This window comes from Panthera tigris, chromosome X (assembly GCF_018350195.1).
Source record: "Panthera tigris isolate Pti1 chromosome X, P.tigris_Pti1_mat1.1, whole genome shotgun sequence".
Taxonomy (NCBI): Eukaryota; Metazoa; Chordata; class Mammalia; order Carnivora; family Felidae; genus Panthera; species Panthera tigris.
In genome coordinates, this window is record NC_056677.1 from 107197565 (window position 1) to 107214638 (window position 17074).

A 17074-nucleotide genomic window follows, 5' to 3' on the forward strand; every position below is an offset into this window, starting at 1 on the left:
ACTATAGGGGACATGATTTTAGAAAGCTGGGAGGCAGAAAGGTTTTCTGCATGTATAGGATATGACTCTTTAATTTGGCCAAGAGCTCCACCTGTTTAGATATTTATACAGAAAGATAAATCCAACCGAGTAGACTTTATTTTTTCCCAGGTCTGAGAGCTAAACACAGGCCACCAGAAGTATATTTCCTGACACTGATGGAATGGGCAAAAAAGTTGGAAAATAGTATTATATTCTATTGTAATAAAAGTGGTCATGCTATTTCTCAAAGTAAATTAGGTTTTTGTGACCATTTGATGTATTCATAATGTTCATATATATATATATATTTTTTTTAAAGCCTACTTTAAAAACTGATAGTCTAAATGTGTTTATCGACTTTTTTTGGCAAAGTATGTAGTATAAAGTTTACTGTCCATGTTACACTCGGGGGATACTTTTTTTATGGCTCCATAGTGAGACTAATGAAAAGTAATTCCTAATGTACAACTACTAAACTATCTTAGAGTAGTTAAGTTTCTTTTTTTCAGAAAGTAAGCATACTAATTATGGATGTTGATACAGTGATACAGTGCCCTGTACACAGCAGGTGTTTAATAAATATTTGTTTATAGAGAGAAGCATATTGTGGCTAACATGCTACATTTGAGCAGCTATATATTTAAGTCTGTTGCTTACTATGCATTTAACATAGGACACTGCAAATGATGGCACTTGCTATTTTAGTTGTGAAGGCAGACTTTTGGGAAGACTTTAGTGAATTTCCTGCTTGATGACATCTCTTTTAAACCATGTTAACTGTTTAGAACAGCTGAGCCAGTTAATACAGGGCTAACAGAGCCAATGTGGATTTTATTTTTAAAATGACAATATGGAAGTCTGCAAAGGCAATCTATGCTGTGACCAGAGGCTGCACCCTGAATGTCTGCCGCCAACTTCCCACCATCAGATACGTGACCCCTGATCACAAAGGGGACAGGGTGAGGCAGCATGGCTATCTCTGCACAACCCATCAGCACTGGGAGAAAATGACTCTCAAAGCCCAATTCGTTGCTTTCTCTGTAGGGCACAGGTATGTACTTTGAAGTTCTTGAAGCTCATCATTTAGGAAGCCTATAAGCTAAGGGCTAAGTGGGAACATTCAAGTTGCTCCTGGTAAATCTCTATAAAAATTGAGGTAAATATAACATTCAAATTTTGGATCTTTTTAACACATTTAAAGTCTTGGTCTTATCACTTTTGGTAGCTTACAACTTGTTACTGATATTCCCTATACTTACAGTATGACAACACTAGTGTAATTGACAGCTATGAGCTTTGGAAGTCTGAAGTAGCAGAGCATTATTACTGTGGGTTTGCATTTCAATTTTTATAAAATCTTACTATAGGGTGGTTAATTGTCTTTTAATGAATGAAATTATATTACACCAATCTTGATAATAATTCCACTTCATTTTTTCTGTCTGTATCTGGGACAAATGGAATGTTACTTGCCTCTTGTTTCAAAATAGCCTGCACAGAATGTCTGGGGCCATTTGTTTTAGCAGAAACACCTGGAACTTGAAGTGAGCTACTTTTGATTCCTGGGGGAAAGAAAAGGTACCTTTAAATATGAAAAAAAAAATGATACAGTTCTTGCTGAACTGCCATAATGTCTAGAATTACCACAGTCAGGGATGTATTTATTTATGCAAATAAAGACAGTATCTCCACATACAAGATGCCTTCCAGTGTCTCACCACCACCATCAGGGACAAGCCTGAATTCCCTAACTTCTGTTCCTAAATTACTTTGCCAAGCTTAATCTCCCATTACTCCCCCTGCCTCAGAATGAACTGCTTTGCACTTTATTCAGTAGGCAAGGGGGAACCACCGAGGACTTTTGAGTAATTATATGTTCGAAACTGTATTTTGAGAATATTACACTCACAACAAACTGTAGGAGAGATTAACAAGAGGAAAAAGAGACTGAGGCAAATTATTACAGTTGTTAAGGGCAGGGGTATTGTGAATGGAAAGGAGGGAAAGATTATGAGATAGTTAAAGGCTGTAAATTGGACAAAATGACAACTTTTGGATGTAGAATATGAGCAATAGGAAAGGGTCAAAGGTGACTCCAGCTTTGTGTCTGAAAAAAAGGAGGAACAGAAACAGGTTTGGGGGTGACTAGAAGATCATGAATTTGGTTTTGTGCATGCTGGATTCAAGGTGCTAATTGGCCACCCAGATGATGATGTTGTAGTGTTCTTGGTGTGTGTGTGTGTGTGTGTGTGTGTGTGTGTGTGTGTGTGTGTGTGTAGAATATTCATGGGAATCTTTTGCTGAGACTATCAGAGACTTAGTGAACCTCTAGTTCAGCCAGAAGATGGGAAATTGGATGTATTTTTATGTCTGGGGAGAAAGGATGGCATTAGAGGATAGAGACCTTCTCCTAGGGAGAATTATCTGCACAAATCACAGTACTTCAGAAACTTACTCTACCTATCAGTATAGGCAGCCACAGCAGAGATTCTAACTTCCCCATGGTTTGCAGATTCCAAAGTGCCTATTTACCCAGCAATCACTCAAAAATGTTCGATACTAACATTTACAACCATGAATAATTTTTATATCTTCCTTAATCAAAATAATCACAGATTTTATAATAAGGGGTAAAAACGCATAATTTAGAAAACTATACAACAAAACTATTTAACTGAAAGACAACAGAGCAATTATAAATATTGTTCATTTTCTTACCTTCATTTAAAATATGTGATGTTTTAGTCATTTCTTTATGTTTCTGTATGGTTTAATATTCAAGAAAAAAGCATTCATTAGTAATTAAGCTTCTAAAAGAGACTTGCTTGCTCTAGAGCAATCACATTAATATAGTATGTCCCCTTTTTTTCCCATCCCCTACGTGTCTCCTAAGCTCTGGTCTCAATGCTACTACACAGTATCAACCTCTTTAATGAATATCTCTCATAGGTACCCAAACTAACTACTTCAAATGAACCTTATCATGTGCCCATGTATTCCCATCTTTCCAAACTTTTTCCTCCTTTGTCTTCCATATTTTGGTTAAACATGTAACAACCCAGGGGCACATGGTTGGCTCAGTTGGTTAAGCATCCAACTCTTGATTTGGGCTCAGGTCATGATCTCATGGTTTGTGAGTTCAAGCCCCGCGTCAGGATCTACACTGACAGTGCGGGGCCTGCTTGGGATTTTCTCTCTCTCCCTGTCTCTCTGCCCCACCCATGTGCTCTCTCTCTCAAAATAAATAAATAAACTTTTAAAAAAAGGTATAACTATCCATCCAGTGACCCATACTAGAAAGCTTAGAGTTACTCCATTTATTTCAGATAGGACCAATCCAATGGATTGAACACATTGCTTGGAATTAAAATAAGGTATGCAATTCCTAACCTTAAGTTTGTCATCTTACAGTCGAACAGACAGAAAAAGATGACACAGTATAGTGATTTCTGACATAGAGGTAAGCCTGAGCACTATGGGAGCACAGAGAAAAGACATCCTACTTCAAGAGAACCTATATACAAAAATTAAATCCTCATTATCATCATCATCATCATCACCATCATCATCATCCTCTCCCTCTCTCTGGATCTACACATCTATTGAGTCACCAAATCCTGACACAGTCTGACTCTGAAACGTGTTAAATCTGTAGCCTCTGGTTTACCCTCACTGCCACTGCCTTAGTTTGGGCCTTATCATTTTTATCTGGACCATCACAGTAGACTCAAAACGATATTCCCTCTAATCTCCTCTCTCTCAAACACCGCATCTATCTCACACACTTCAACTAGATTATATTTTTATTTGTTTTTTAGTTTTAAAAAAAGACTTCTCTCTCTCTTTTTAAATGTATGTACTTACTGGCCATCCAAGGGGATACAGGAGTACTGATGCATAGGGGCACTTGTACCCCAATGTTTATAGCAGCACTCTCAACAATAGCCAAATTATGGAAAGAGCCTAAATGTCCATCAACTGATGAATGGATAAAGAAATTGTGGTTTATATACACAATGGAATACTACGTGGCAATGAGAAAGAACGAAATATGGCCTTTTGTAGCAACGTGGATGGAACTGGAGAGTGTGATGCTAAGTGAAATAAGCCATACAGAGAAAGACAGATACCATATGGTTTCACTCTTATGTGGATCCTGAGAAACTTAACAGGAACCCATGGGGGAGGGGAAGGAAAAAAAAAAAAGAGGTTAGAGTGGGAAAGAGCCAAAGCATAAGAGACTGTTAAAAACTGAGAACAAACTGAGGGTTGATGGGGGGTGGGAGGGAGGGAAGGGTGGGTGATGGGTATTGAGGAGGGCACCTTTTGGAATGAGCACTGGGTGTTGTATGGGAACCAATTTGACAATAAATTTCATATATTGGAAAAAAAAATGTAGGTACTTAAGTAATCTCTACACTCAATGTGGGGCTTGAACTCATGACCTGGGAGATCAAGAGTTGCATGCCTTTCCAACTGAGCCGGCCAGGTGCCCCCAGAATATCTTTTTAAACCCCATCTCATTCTTATTTCACATCTCTTCTCAAAAACCTGCAATTGTTCTCTACTACTGAGACAATAAATCCATTCTCCACGAGGTGTACAAAACAATGGCCGCAACCTACCTTTCAGTCTCCTCTCTGGCGCTGCCCCAGGTTTGCAGGCTTGCACTATCATGCTCTCACTTAACACTTTAACATCAGTGCGTAATACTGCCTCACTATATCCTCATTCATCTGGAAGCATCCCACTCATATCGCAAGACCTAATACAATGAAGCCCTCCTTTAATAAAGCCTTTGAAGGCTTCTCTAGGCAGGACCAGTCTCTAAATCTTCTGTATTCCCACTACATTTTGTACAAATCAAAACATTTTGTACAAATCAAAACTCTCGTCTTATTTTATGGTAAGGACTTTTGTTTATATGTGTCTAATCCTTGGATAGTGAGTCCTCATGAGTAGTGATGATGTCTTTTCCATATCTGTGTATCATGTCAATTGTTTTCCCCCTTTTCCCCTCCTTCTAGTTTAACACAGGCCCAGGCCCACAGCAAATTCTCAGTAAACATTAGCTATTATCAGTATCAGCAAATTTTTAAGTCAGTTTCTGCAAAACCATATGGTACATTTAACATGATGCTGACTCAGAACCTTCTGTTCTGTGTAGGACTCCATTATCTCTGACCAGTCAGTACCATGGCAGTGAAGACAATATCCCATAAAAATAATAGTTAACAGGATAAATTAATGATCAATACAAAGCGTCGGAGACATACAACTTTCTACCTTTTGTTCTGCTTTGTTTTTCTGTACATCATGCTGAGAAGATATGAAGACTGATGAGTTTTTGGCAGGAACCTTTACAAAACTCAGAGAATGGTGACCTGGTCCTAAAAGTAAATGAAAGAGAAATCATATAATTTTAAATAATTTTATCCAAATGCAATTGAAGTATAATAAACCACATATATTTAAAACACACCATTTGTCCAGTTTTGACACATATACAAGCTATTGAAACCATCACCACAAACATTTCCACCACCCCCAAAAGTTTCTTTGTTTCCCCGTATAGTTCATCCCTCTCTCTACCCGTCTTCCAGACAACCTACTGATCTGCTGACACTGTAATTGTTTGCATTTTCTAGAGTTTGCTACGAATGGAATCATATAGGATGTATTCTCTCCTTTTCTTTTTTTTTTTCTCAGACTGGCTTCCTTCATTTAGCATATTTATTTTGAGATTCATCAATATTGTTGCCTGTAACAATGGTTTATTCCTTTTTATTACTACATAGTATTCCATACTACACTTCATCCATTTCCCCACTGATGGGCATTTAGGTTGTTTCCAGTTTTTTTGGCTATTATGAATAATGCTGCTATGAGTCTCTATGTGGACATATATTTTCACTTCTTTTGGGCACATATCTAAGACAGGGATGGCTGGGATCATATGGTAGTTTAACTTACATTAGCTACCATTTTCCATTCCAACCTGTAGTGTCAGAGTCCTGGCTGATTCAAGTCCTTGCAAACACTTACGTAAATTCAATTATTTAAATTCTAACTATTTTACTGGGTATATAGTGGTATCTCATTGTGCTTTACTTTGTATTTCCCTAATGACTAATAATATTAAGCAACTCTTTCATGTGCTTATTCGCCATCTGTATGTCTTCAGTAAAATGTGCCTTTTTCCCATATTTACTGTGGTGTTACATTCTATATATTACATATTTTTCTATATTTTACATTTTTTTTACAGTAAGCATACTTTCCAGATGTAGGTCTGAAGACCCATCTCTTGTTGTGTTTCCTTTTGGGGCTTGACAGGTATGAAACAGCCATTATACAACAGGGCTACTGTTTCAAAATTTTATATTATTTTCTCATTTTTGACTCCCTAAGTACAAGACCTCTGCCCTAGTTTTGTACTCCACCTGCTTGGGGGTGGAACTAGGGGAGAGGAGGTTAGAATTTTTAACAGGAGGAATGCCACAATATAGACCCAAGTAATATTCAGCACCTGTCATTCAAAAATAGGATGACATAGCCAAGACAGTATGCTTTGCAAGCCATGCAACTGTCTCGAGAATTTGCCTGAATTTAACCTTCATTTTTGTATAGCAACAGACTGGAATACTTAGCTCAGATAACTCTCCTTTAGTGTACTGGAGGGAGATACCCTAGCCCTCCAGGAAGAGCTATCTGGGCTCAGAAAGAAGGAAGATATGACTTGAGGAAAGTTGCGTGGGGGAAGTCTATTCCTTTAGCAGCTTAGAGACGGTGGGAAAGTGAAAGGTTGGTGGGAGAAGCTGGAGAGCAAAGAAATCAGAAGAGGCTCTTACGTTTTTCTTACTTTGGGTCTTTGTTGCTTCAGACAAGTGAAGTTAGCATAGAGAGAAAAGAACTATTGCTCTGCTCCCCACTTACGGTTCTAGGAAGGAATCTCTTAGACTATCCCCCACTGCTGCCACCTTCTCCTCACCTGGGACATGGGCCACAAACTATAATATAGTGTGGTCAAGCAGAGCAAGCCTTTCTCTGACGTTGGTATCCTTTCCCTTCCCTTCCTTCTTTCCCTCTCTTTCTTTGTTTTTAACTTCAGCTTTGATGACATATATAATTGGCATACAAAATTGTAAGATAGCTAAAGTACACATCATGGTGATGTGATATATGTATATATTGTGAAAGGATCCCCCCATTTAATTAACACATCCATCACCTCACATATTTATATTTTGTTGTTGTTGAAAACATCTTAAGTTCTGCTCTCTTAGCAAATTTCAATTATATACAGTGCAATCAACTATAGTCATCATGTTTTCCATTAGACCTTTAGACTTTATTCATCTTATAGCTAAAAGTTTGTATCTGTTTACCAATCTCTTCCTATTTCCCCTTGAGATTTTGCTTTCTTAAGCCACTCTTGGCTGGGAAGCTTTCCAAGGGCAGTCACTGTGGTGGAGGTGAGAGGGCCCCACCCTGAGTGTTATGGATCAGCCAGCCAGAATTGAGGTGGAATGGGAAAGCCAGAGGGCTCTACGTTCAGTGAGACTGAACCATGAGTCACTGCCCTGGTGGCTGACTTCCACTGTGAATGTCAACAGGTCAAGCACTATGTCAGAAGAGATAAGAACATCTCTCTCTCTGGAGACCAGAGGCAGAAGACATTTCATCTAAGCACCATGGCTTTATTTCACCTCCATGAAGTCACAGATGCCACTGTTCCCCAGGCTTCAATGTGCACATAAAGCACGGGGATCTTGTGAAAATGTAGATTCCAATTCGGTAGGTCCAGGGTAAAGCCTGAGAATCTGCATTTCTAATAAGTTGTTTAGGTGATGCCCATATTGCTGCCACACAGAGAAATAAGAACATTAGCCACACCTCTTACCCCAGACATTTGGACATCATCTTTTGCAAAGAAGCAGAAAGATGGGGGAGGCTACATGAAATTCAGGGCCATTATGGGGGCCCCACAAAGGCAATATGTTAGAAAAATCAATGACTGAGCCCAAAAGCAAAAGGAAGGAAGGCACTGGCAAAATGTGCTAGCCATATATGTATTAGAGAAGCCTATTCAAGAAATAGGTTGAAATTTGAGAATGACAACTGCTACTCCGTCAGGCTGTTCTAAAAGGAACAGGGGAATAAGAGTGGGCAACACTGAGGGCATGCTCCACTGCTGAGGAAAAATAAGTGGCGGAATAAAATATTTCTACTGCCAGTGAAGTGACAGAAGTTACTTCAGGCCTGAAAATTCCAAAGTCTAAGGAAGGGCAGGGTTTTGAGAAAGAGTGTTGGTTGGAGTCTCGGTCCTCACTAGGTCCCTAGGAATGCTGGCTTCAGAAACATCAGTAGCACCTCCAGTCAGCAATCTGCAAGGATGACTCTCCAGGTGAATGAAACAAATGAGATGCAGGGAAAAGCTTCCCTAGGAGGCAGAACTGCTTGCTGAGTGAAGACTGGCAGTAGTAGCGGTAGGAGCCAGTGGGGAACAGGTTAAAAAACAATGCCTTGGGATCTTGTTGGTAATGGAAAAATACAGAAATGAGATCAGGAGCAGGGTCCATGGAGAAGCAGGGCTCTCAACTGGGCTTGCAGACTTGTCAGCTGCAAAATATGCGCGGTCCTGCTCACGGGCATGTGGTGGCAGTGACATGAACTGAGTGAGTAATTAGGGAGTCTAATCCAGAAAGCAAGAGAGGCTGTAGCACTGTTGGCAAATATTACTCAAAATCCATCATTTATAACATAGGATAGAGGATTTATCTGCATTGTAAGCAGATGCGGTCAGTACCAAATCCCGTCTTTCTACAAATTACTAGTTTAGTACTTCTAATCAAATAATTTCAATTACGTTTTTGTCCTTGGTGTAATTTCTGGCCACTGGTACTATCACTTGTTTTCTTTATCTCTGGGGAAGGAGCTTAAAGAAACACAAGAAAATATTTGTTTTTAATAGTGCACATGACAGTTATCCAAGATAGATTCTATTTATTCTTTCATGCCCAATAAAAGGAGAGCTATATGCTAATATACATATGGGGCTGTAAGGAGGAACTGCAGAGGATAAGTAGTGGTTCTCAATGGGAGGCAATTTTTTCCCTTAGTGGACATTTGGAAATGTCTGGAGACATTGTGATTGTTACAAATGTGGCAGAGGAGGGTCACTCCTGGCATCTAGGGGGTGGAGGCCTGGGATGCTGCTAAACATTCTACAATGCAAAGGACAGCCCCCACAACAAAGAATTATCCAGCCCAAAATGTCAATAGTGGCAAGGTTGAGAAACCAGAAGACAGATGTGATGGGGAGGCAAGGCAATCCCTTTTACAGTATTATCTTGTGTAGTTAAAGCTATACTTGGGCAGAGTTGTCTTCTGGGAGAAGGGAAAAAAACTCCATCCCTCCATCCTGCCCAGTGAGAACATGGCCTTTTCTCTGTGTGGGGATGCACGACAGCACAAACAACTATGCTGGAGATGCTGTGAGAATGCTCATGATCTTCCTTGGCTGTGCCTCAGAGCTTGGCAGGGGCAAGTGACAGTATACATATACCTCAGCTGTGAAAGAGATGACTACAGTTACTGTTTCTAATCATTCAGATAGACAAAAGGATTCCAAACTATGTGTGCTGATTGCATTTTCACTAGAGCTTTAAGATATGCATCCCTTTGTGTCTATGTGATAGAAGATGATGGCCTCATTATAGTGGTATAAGTCTATTTCATATGTGAAATAGATCTCTTCATTCTTCTGTCACCTATGTGATATTGTGAGCATATTTTTAAAAATATTTTCCTTTTTAAAAACCATTTGAGGTGGCCACTGTTTAAGATGCCTACCTTAGGGGTGCCTCAGTGGCTCAGTTGGTTAAGCATTAGACTCGTTCTTTATGAGATTTTTTTAAAGTTTATTTTTGAGAGAGTGAGCAAGCAGGGGAGGAACAGAGAGGGAGACAGAATCCCAAGCAGGCTCTGCCCTGTCAGCACAGAGCCTCATGTGGGGCTCGAATTCACGGAACTGTAAGATCATGACCTGAGCTGAAATTAAGAGTTGGACGCCCAACTGACTGAGCCACCCAAGCATCCCTAGCATTCGACTCTTGATTCCGCCTCAAGTCATGATCATAAGGTTCATGAGTTCGAGCCCTACGTCAGGCTCCATGCTGAGAGTGCACCACCTATTCGGGATTCTCTCACTCCCTCTCTCTCTTAGACCCTCCCCTGCTTGGTCTTTCTCTCAAAAATAAATAAACATTTAAAAAAGATGCCTACCTGAAACTTCCTACTGTAATTAGAAGCTAACCGTTAAAGATGGAGGAAGCAATATAGCTGCTGAAGTGATTTTTTTTTTTTTTTTTTATCCCAGAGGCAGGTGTTACCACCTCATTGCTTCACTGGGCTAAATTATGAGCTTTTCTTACTGACTCTCCTTTCATAAACTTTCATTCTTTCTTTCCTCTCACATTGTCTATTCTTACTGGCTCATCCTTTAAAAACTTCCTCTTGCACATATTTCCTCTATCATTTTTTTAAAAAAAATCCCTTTATTTTGTTCTCCTTTTAAAACTTCTTTTCTCTCTATTCCTTTTCCTTCTCCCTTCTGCTTCCTTTCCCTCCTCTTCCCTGCCCTATCCTATCCTGCCCATCCTCCTCTCTTGCCCTATCTTATCCTGCCCTGCCCTATCCTATCCTATCCTATCCTATCCTATCCTATCCTATCCTATCCTATCCTATCCTGCCCTATCCTATCCTGCCCTATCCTATCCTGCCCTATCCCATCCTGCCCTATCCCATCCTATCCTGTCCCATCCTATCCTATCCCATCCCATCCCATCCCATCCCATCCCATCCCATCCCATCCCATCCCATCCCATCCTATCCTATCCTGCCCTAACTTATCCTATATCCTATTTTGCCTCATCCTATTCTATCCTGCTCTATCCTATCTTCCCCTGCCCTATTCTATCTTATCCTGTCCATCCATCTTCTTTCTTTTACTCTCTATTTACTGGCCCATGTCCAAAAAGTTTTTCATTTCTTTTCTTTCCCTTTCTAACTCTTTTATGTACTCTTTTTATTGGTTTCTCCTTTTTCTAATCAGTTTTATCTATCTAGGTATCTATCTTTCTATCAATGTATATCCCATCTATCCATCCACCCACCTACCCACCCATCCCTTTACCTACCTAGATATCTATCCATATTTATTACATTGTATTTTATTGACTTTTATGTGTTTTATTGAAGTATAGTTGACATACACTTGACTACTACTTTGTAAATCCCCCATCATTCACAATGCACTTGCTTTACTTATTGGCTCCTCCCCCTCCCATTGTCTCCCTCTCTCCTTTAACACTTTCCCCTACTGACTCATTGCTCATAAACTTGTCTTTTTTCCCTTATTTCCTACTTCTGCTCTGTCTTCCTTCCTTTCACCCTCCCTCCCTTCTCTTTGCTACATTCCTTTTGTATCTCTATCCTCATCCCCACCCTCTGTCCTTCCTGTCTTCATTTCTCCCTCCCTCCTTCCCACTGCCCCCATTTTCCCTGCACTACCTCCCTCTTACCTTTTTACCCCTTCCTTCATTCCTTCCTTCTTCCCATTTTTCCTTTATTCACTTTGCACTGGTTCCACTTCCAGACCTTTTTCCTTTTCTTCTCTCCTCTCTTTCTCTCTCATCCTACCTTTTTCACATATTCTCCTCTGGTGTCTTCTACCTTTTATTATCTATCTACCATTTACCTACCTATCATCTAGCTGTCTTCCTTCCATCTTTATTTTTATTTTTATCTGACTTTTGTTAGATCTCTTTCTCTCTGTCCTCTACTCTGTACATCATGTTTTACTAGCTCCTCCTTTTCAACTTCTCTGTCTCTCTAATATTCTTTCTTCTTTTTGTTTTACTATTTTCCTAGTCTCACCCCATTTTAGAATATTCCTCTCTTTCTTGCCTTCCTTCTCTCCCTCTCCACACCCCCTCCCTCCCTTCTACCTTTAGATCTTCATCAACTGTCTCTAGGTCTCTTTCTTACTCCTTTTGCTGTCCTCCTCTGGATTGCTTTGCCTTCTTTTGGTGAACCTGCACCCCTGCCTTCTCTCCTCCTTCCCTCCCTCCGTCCCCACCCCTACTTCCCTGCCTTCCCTCTCTCCTCATATCCCCACCTCACTTCCTTTCTTCTCTTTTTTCCTGCTGCTTTACTTCCTCCTTCCCTCCATTCTTCATATACTCCTTTTTTACTGGTTCTCCTTGTAAACTTTTTTTTTTTTTTTCCCCTTCAGGGAGCCTAGGTAGCTCAGTTGGTTGAGCGTCTGACTTTGGCTCAGGTCATGATCTCATGGTTTATGGGTTCCGGGCTTTGTGCTGACAGCTCAGAGCCTGGAGCCTGCTTCAGATTCTGTGTGTCTCTCTCTCTATCTGCCCCTCCCCCACTCATGCTCTGTGTCTCTCTCCTTCAAAAATAAATAAAAACATTAAAAAATGAATAAACTTTGTTTCCCTTCATACTCTCTCCTGTTATCTTAAAAAATTTTTTTAATATTTATTTATTTTTTAAATACAGAGAGACAGAGCACAAGTGGGGGAGGGGCAGAGAGAGAGGGAGACACAAAATCCAAAGCAGGCTCCAGGCTCTGAGCTGTCAGCACAGGGCCTGGCATGGGGCTTGAACTCAAGAACTAGGAGATCATGACCTGAGTTGAAGTCGGACGCTTAACCGACTGAGCCACCCAGGTGCCCGTTCTCCTGTTATCTTTTAATATTGTCTTTTGTATGAGGTCCTCCTCATAAAATCCTGTCTGCCTATATACCTGGTTTCCATCTATCTAACCACATTTATTTTTACCTGACTTCTCTTTAGATCTCTCTACCCTCCATTCTTCACTTCCTCCGCCTTCCCTCCTTTCTTCAGATCTTTACTCCATTTCTTTCACTGCCTTTTTCTTTCTTTTCTTTCCTTCCTTTCCCCTCCTGCCTTTTCATCCTTCCTTCCCTCATTTCTTTCTTCCTTCCTCCTATTTCCTTTGTTATCTCCACCCAACCACTCACGCACTCACTCTCTATTTCCCGTCTGTGTTCCTTCATTTGGTTTTCCCACCTTCCTGTGTTCATTCCTCTTTTCTTTCTCCTTCCCCCTCTTTCCTCTTTTTCTTTTCTTCCTGCCATTCTTCTACTCTCTTTCTACTACTCCTCTTTTTAAACTTTTTTCCCCTTTCCCCTCTTTCTTTATACATCTTTGTCCTGTCTTCACTGCTGCTTCCTCCTATTTAAAATCAGGTCTTTCTACCTATACACCTGCCTAGCTGGCTGGCCATCGATCTGGCTATCAATTCCCTGTATCTTTATTTTACATTCTTTCTTTTACTGTCTTCTACTTTTTAAATCTCTTGCACACTACACAATTGTACTTAATTTTTTTAAATTAATTTATTAATTTAATAATTAATTAATTAATCTCTGAGAGACAGAGACAGTGCAAGTGGGGGAAGGGCAGAGAGAGACAGAGAGAGAGAGAGAGAGAGAGAGAGAGAGAGAGAGAGAGAGAATCCCAAGCAGGCTCTACACTGTCAGTGCAGAGCCCAATGCAGGGCTCGAACTCACAAACCTTGAGATAATGACCTTAGCCGAAATCAAGAGTCAGATGCTTAACCCACTGAGCCACCCAGGCACCTCTGTACTTGATTATTTTACTGGTCTTCCTTGATACTCTCACATCTGTCTCTTGCAAATAACTTTTCCCTACTGACTCATCCTATACAAACTTTACTTCCTTCTTTCCTTTTTCTTGCTCCCTCCCTTCCTTTCTCTTTTTAGTGGCTCCTTATAACAATTTCTTTCCTTCTCTCTCCTTGTTTTCTTTTTGTCCAGTCTTACTACTGGTTTTTTCTATTTGAAATCCTGTCTGTCTGTCCATCCATCCATCCCCCCCCCACTACTGCTGAACTGTCTCATCAGTTTACCTATCTTTATTTTACTCTATTTTAAGTGACGTCTTTTTACATTTTTCCCTCTCCCTGCCTTCCTCAATTGTACTTATTTTCACTGTAGCTTCTGCTTTTAAACTCCTGTGTCTCTTACTCTTATATCTTGTTATTTTTTTTACCAAGTTTCCTAGCCTCATCCCTTTCAAAATTCTTTGCTTTCCTTTTCCTTCCCTCCCTTCCATCTTTTCTTCCCATCTTAAGCTGTCATAACTGCTTCCTATAATGTCTTCCTATTTATCTTTTCTTACACTCCTTTTTTTAGTGGACTGTACTTTTAAAGTCCAGTCTTTTCTATATCTATGTATCTCTGTATCTATTTTATTTGACTGTATTTGTTAACTAATTTCTTCTTTTTAGACCTTGATTTCCTCCTCCTGTCCATGATTGTACTTAATTTTCTCACTAGCTTCTCCTTTTCAGCATCCTCATGCTGTCTTTCATGTTCACACTCTTTGTTACTCCTTTTCCCAGACTCTTCCCTTTTAATAGATATATTTACTTCCTGTCCCTTCCTTCTCTTAATCCCACCCCGCTTCAGTCCCCTATTTGTTTTACTCTCATTATATTCACTACTGTAAATTATTCTTCCCTTTTCCCTCTATTTTGTGTCCTGCCTTTATTACTGGCCTCTCTTTTTAAAAAATCAGTTCTATTGGGAAACCTAGGTGGCTCAGTCAGTTAAGTGTCTGACTTCGGCTCAGGTCATGATCTCAAGGTTTGTGAGTTTGAGCCCCACATCAGGCCCTGTGCTGACAGCTCAGAGCCTGGAGCCTGCTTCATATTCTGTGTCTCCTTCTCTCTCTTGCCCCTTCCCCATTTGTTCTTTCTCTCTCAAAAATAAGCATTAAAAATATTTTAAAAAATCAGTTCTATGTATCTGTATATGAATTTATGTAAGGATATATGAATTAATTGTATATGAATGTATGTATTTAAGTATATATGAATTGATTGATCCATCCATCTAATTTTAAAGTATTTAAAAAAATTTTTTTAAAGTTTATTTTATCTCACGAACCGTGAGATCATCACCTGAGCTGTGATCAAGAGTCAGACACTAAACCGACTGAGCCACCCAGGTGCCCCTAATTTTAATGTATTTTTAAATTGACTTATTATTTATTTTAAAATATTTAAATGGTGGTTCCACACCACCAGCACAAAGCCTGACGTGGGGCTCGAACTCATGAAACCATGAGATCATGACCTGACCTGAAATCAAGAGTTGGAGGCTTAACCAATTGAGCCAATCAGGCACCCCAACTTCTTTAAAAAAATTTTTTTAAGTAAGCTCTATGCCCAGCGTGGGGCTTGAACTTATGACCCCAAGATCAAATCATGTGCTCTACCGACTGAGCCAGGCAGGCGCCTCTGAACTGACTTTTTTAGATGACTCAAACTCCTTTGTCTCTCACTAGACTCTCTGTGTCAAACTCCTTTGTCTCTGTGAGAGACTCTGTGTCTCTCACTCTATTTTTATTCTGCTTTGTCCCACTGAATTATCCTTTTTAAACTTCTTTCCTCTCCATCTTCCTTTCTTTCTCCCTCTTTGTTCCTGTATTTTCCCCCTGTATATCTGTTTCTTCTTTCTTTCACTCTTTTTTCTTTGCCTGTTTGTCTTTCTCCTTCTAGTCTTTTTGTTTTGTTTCTTTGCTTTTGTTTTCCTCCCACCCACCTCATCTAGTGTGTGTGTGTGTGTGTGTGTGTGTGTGTGTGTGTGTGTGTGTGTTTTCTTACTGGTTTATTTTGTTCAGTTTTCTTTCTTTCTCTCTCCTATTCATTCTTTCCTTCTCTTCTTCATTTTTTTCTTTTTGTACCATTTTTTTCTTACTGCCTCTTCCTTTTTAACCTTTGGTTCTTACTTTTTATCTATTTCTGTTTTGTGCTTGGTATATTTTAAATGTCTCTTCTTTTGTCTCCTTTAAAAAAACCTAAAAAAATAAAAATTGGAAATGAAAAATCCTTTTTCCCCCTCTCTTTCTCTTACTAGTTTGCTCTCTTACTGTTTTGTATAATCTTACTGGTCCTGAGTTGAAATGTTTTCTTCCATTTTTATAAATATTTTTCTTGGGGCGCCTGGATGGCTCAGTCGGTTAAATGCTTGACTTTGGCTCAGGTCATGATCTCGCAATTTGCAGGTTTGAGCCCCACGTCAGGCTCTGTGCTGACGGCTCAGAGTCTGGAGCCTGCTTGAGATTCTGGGTCTCCCCCTCTCTCTGCCCCTCCCCCTGCTCATGCTCTGCATCTCTCTCTAAAAAATAATAAACATTTAAAAAATAAATAAAAATATTTTTGTCTCCCTCTCTGTTTCTCTCTCTTTTTTGGTAATGTTTTCGTTTACTGCTCCTTTTCTCTGTCTCTCTCTCTCTGTCTATATATATATGTATCTTTCTCCTTCTGTGTTGTATTTTTTTATACTGTCTCCTTTTACTGGCTCCTTTTTAAACCTGTAGTGCAGGCAGTGTTGTCTACTGAATCACTTTATAGAAGCGTTGAATTTTTTTATATATATATATAATAATATTGTGTGTGTATGTAGATTCTTTACAACTTGAGCTGTAACTAGGAGGTGCCTTGCATAGTGCTTGGCACAGGTAGTGTGGGCTTCTAGGATTTCCCTTTGCAAGGGGCCTGTGACCTCTCTGTATAAGCACATAGAGATTTTTTTTTATAAAGCCACCATATTTAATATATAGATATGCATCTTCCACTTAGCAACTTTATCATTTATTGTTTCTCTCTCACCTTCTCTTTTGTCTTGTCCTTTGTTTTCATTTATACTTCCCCCTGGTTCTTCTCTCTTAAGGTCAACCTTTTGCATTTTTTGTAAATGATAAGCGATTTTTTTCTCTAGAAGTGCTTGTTTCTAAATATTAAAAAATACATTTAACATTTAAAAATTGAACAGCAACTTGCCACTGGAAATGCAAAACAGATATTTCAAATATGATGGTCTACTTGAAGGGTGCCCTCATTCCTATTTTGAGATTTCTGAAGTCACAATGAGTACAAAGCTAGGAAGGCAGTAAGGGTGAGTTTCCTTTTGTTGTCCAA

General features: G+C 39.6%; 1 protein-coding gene across 1 annotated transcript in view; it reads right to left on the reverse strand.

Moving 5' to 3' along the window:
- LOC102967133 (fibrous sheath-interacting protein 2-like) overlaps positions 1 to 17074 on the reverse strand; it is a 75736-nt gene that overhangs the window by 51324 nt on the left and 7338 nt on the right. The window contains 5 exon segments of the mRNA XM_042974106.1: positions 1495 to 1583; positions 2740 to 2782; positions 5308 to 5411; positions 8891 to 8959; positions 16766 to 16886. Of these exon segments, the coding sequence (XP_042830040.1) occupies positions 1495 to 1583; positions 2740 to 2782; positions 5308 to 5411; positions 8891 to 8959; positions 16766 to 16886 (426 nt within the window).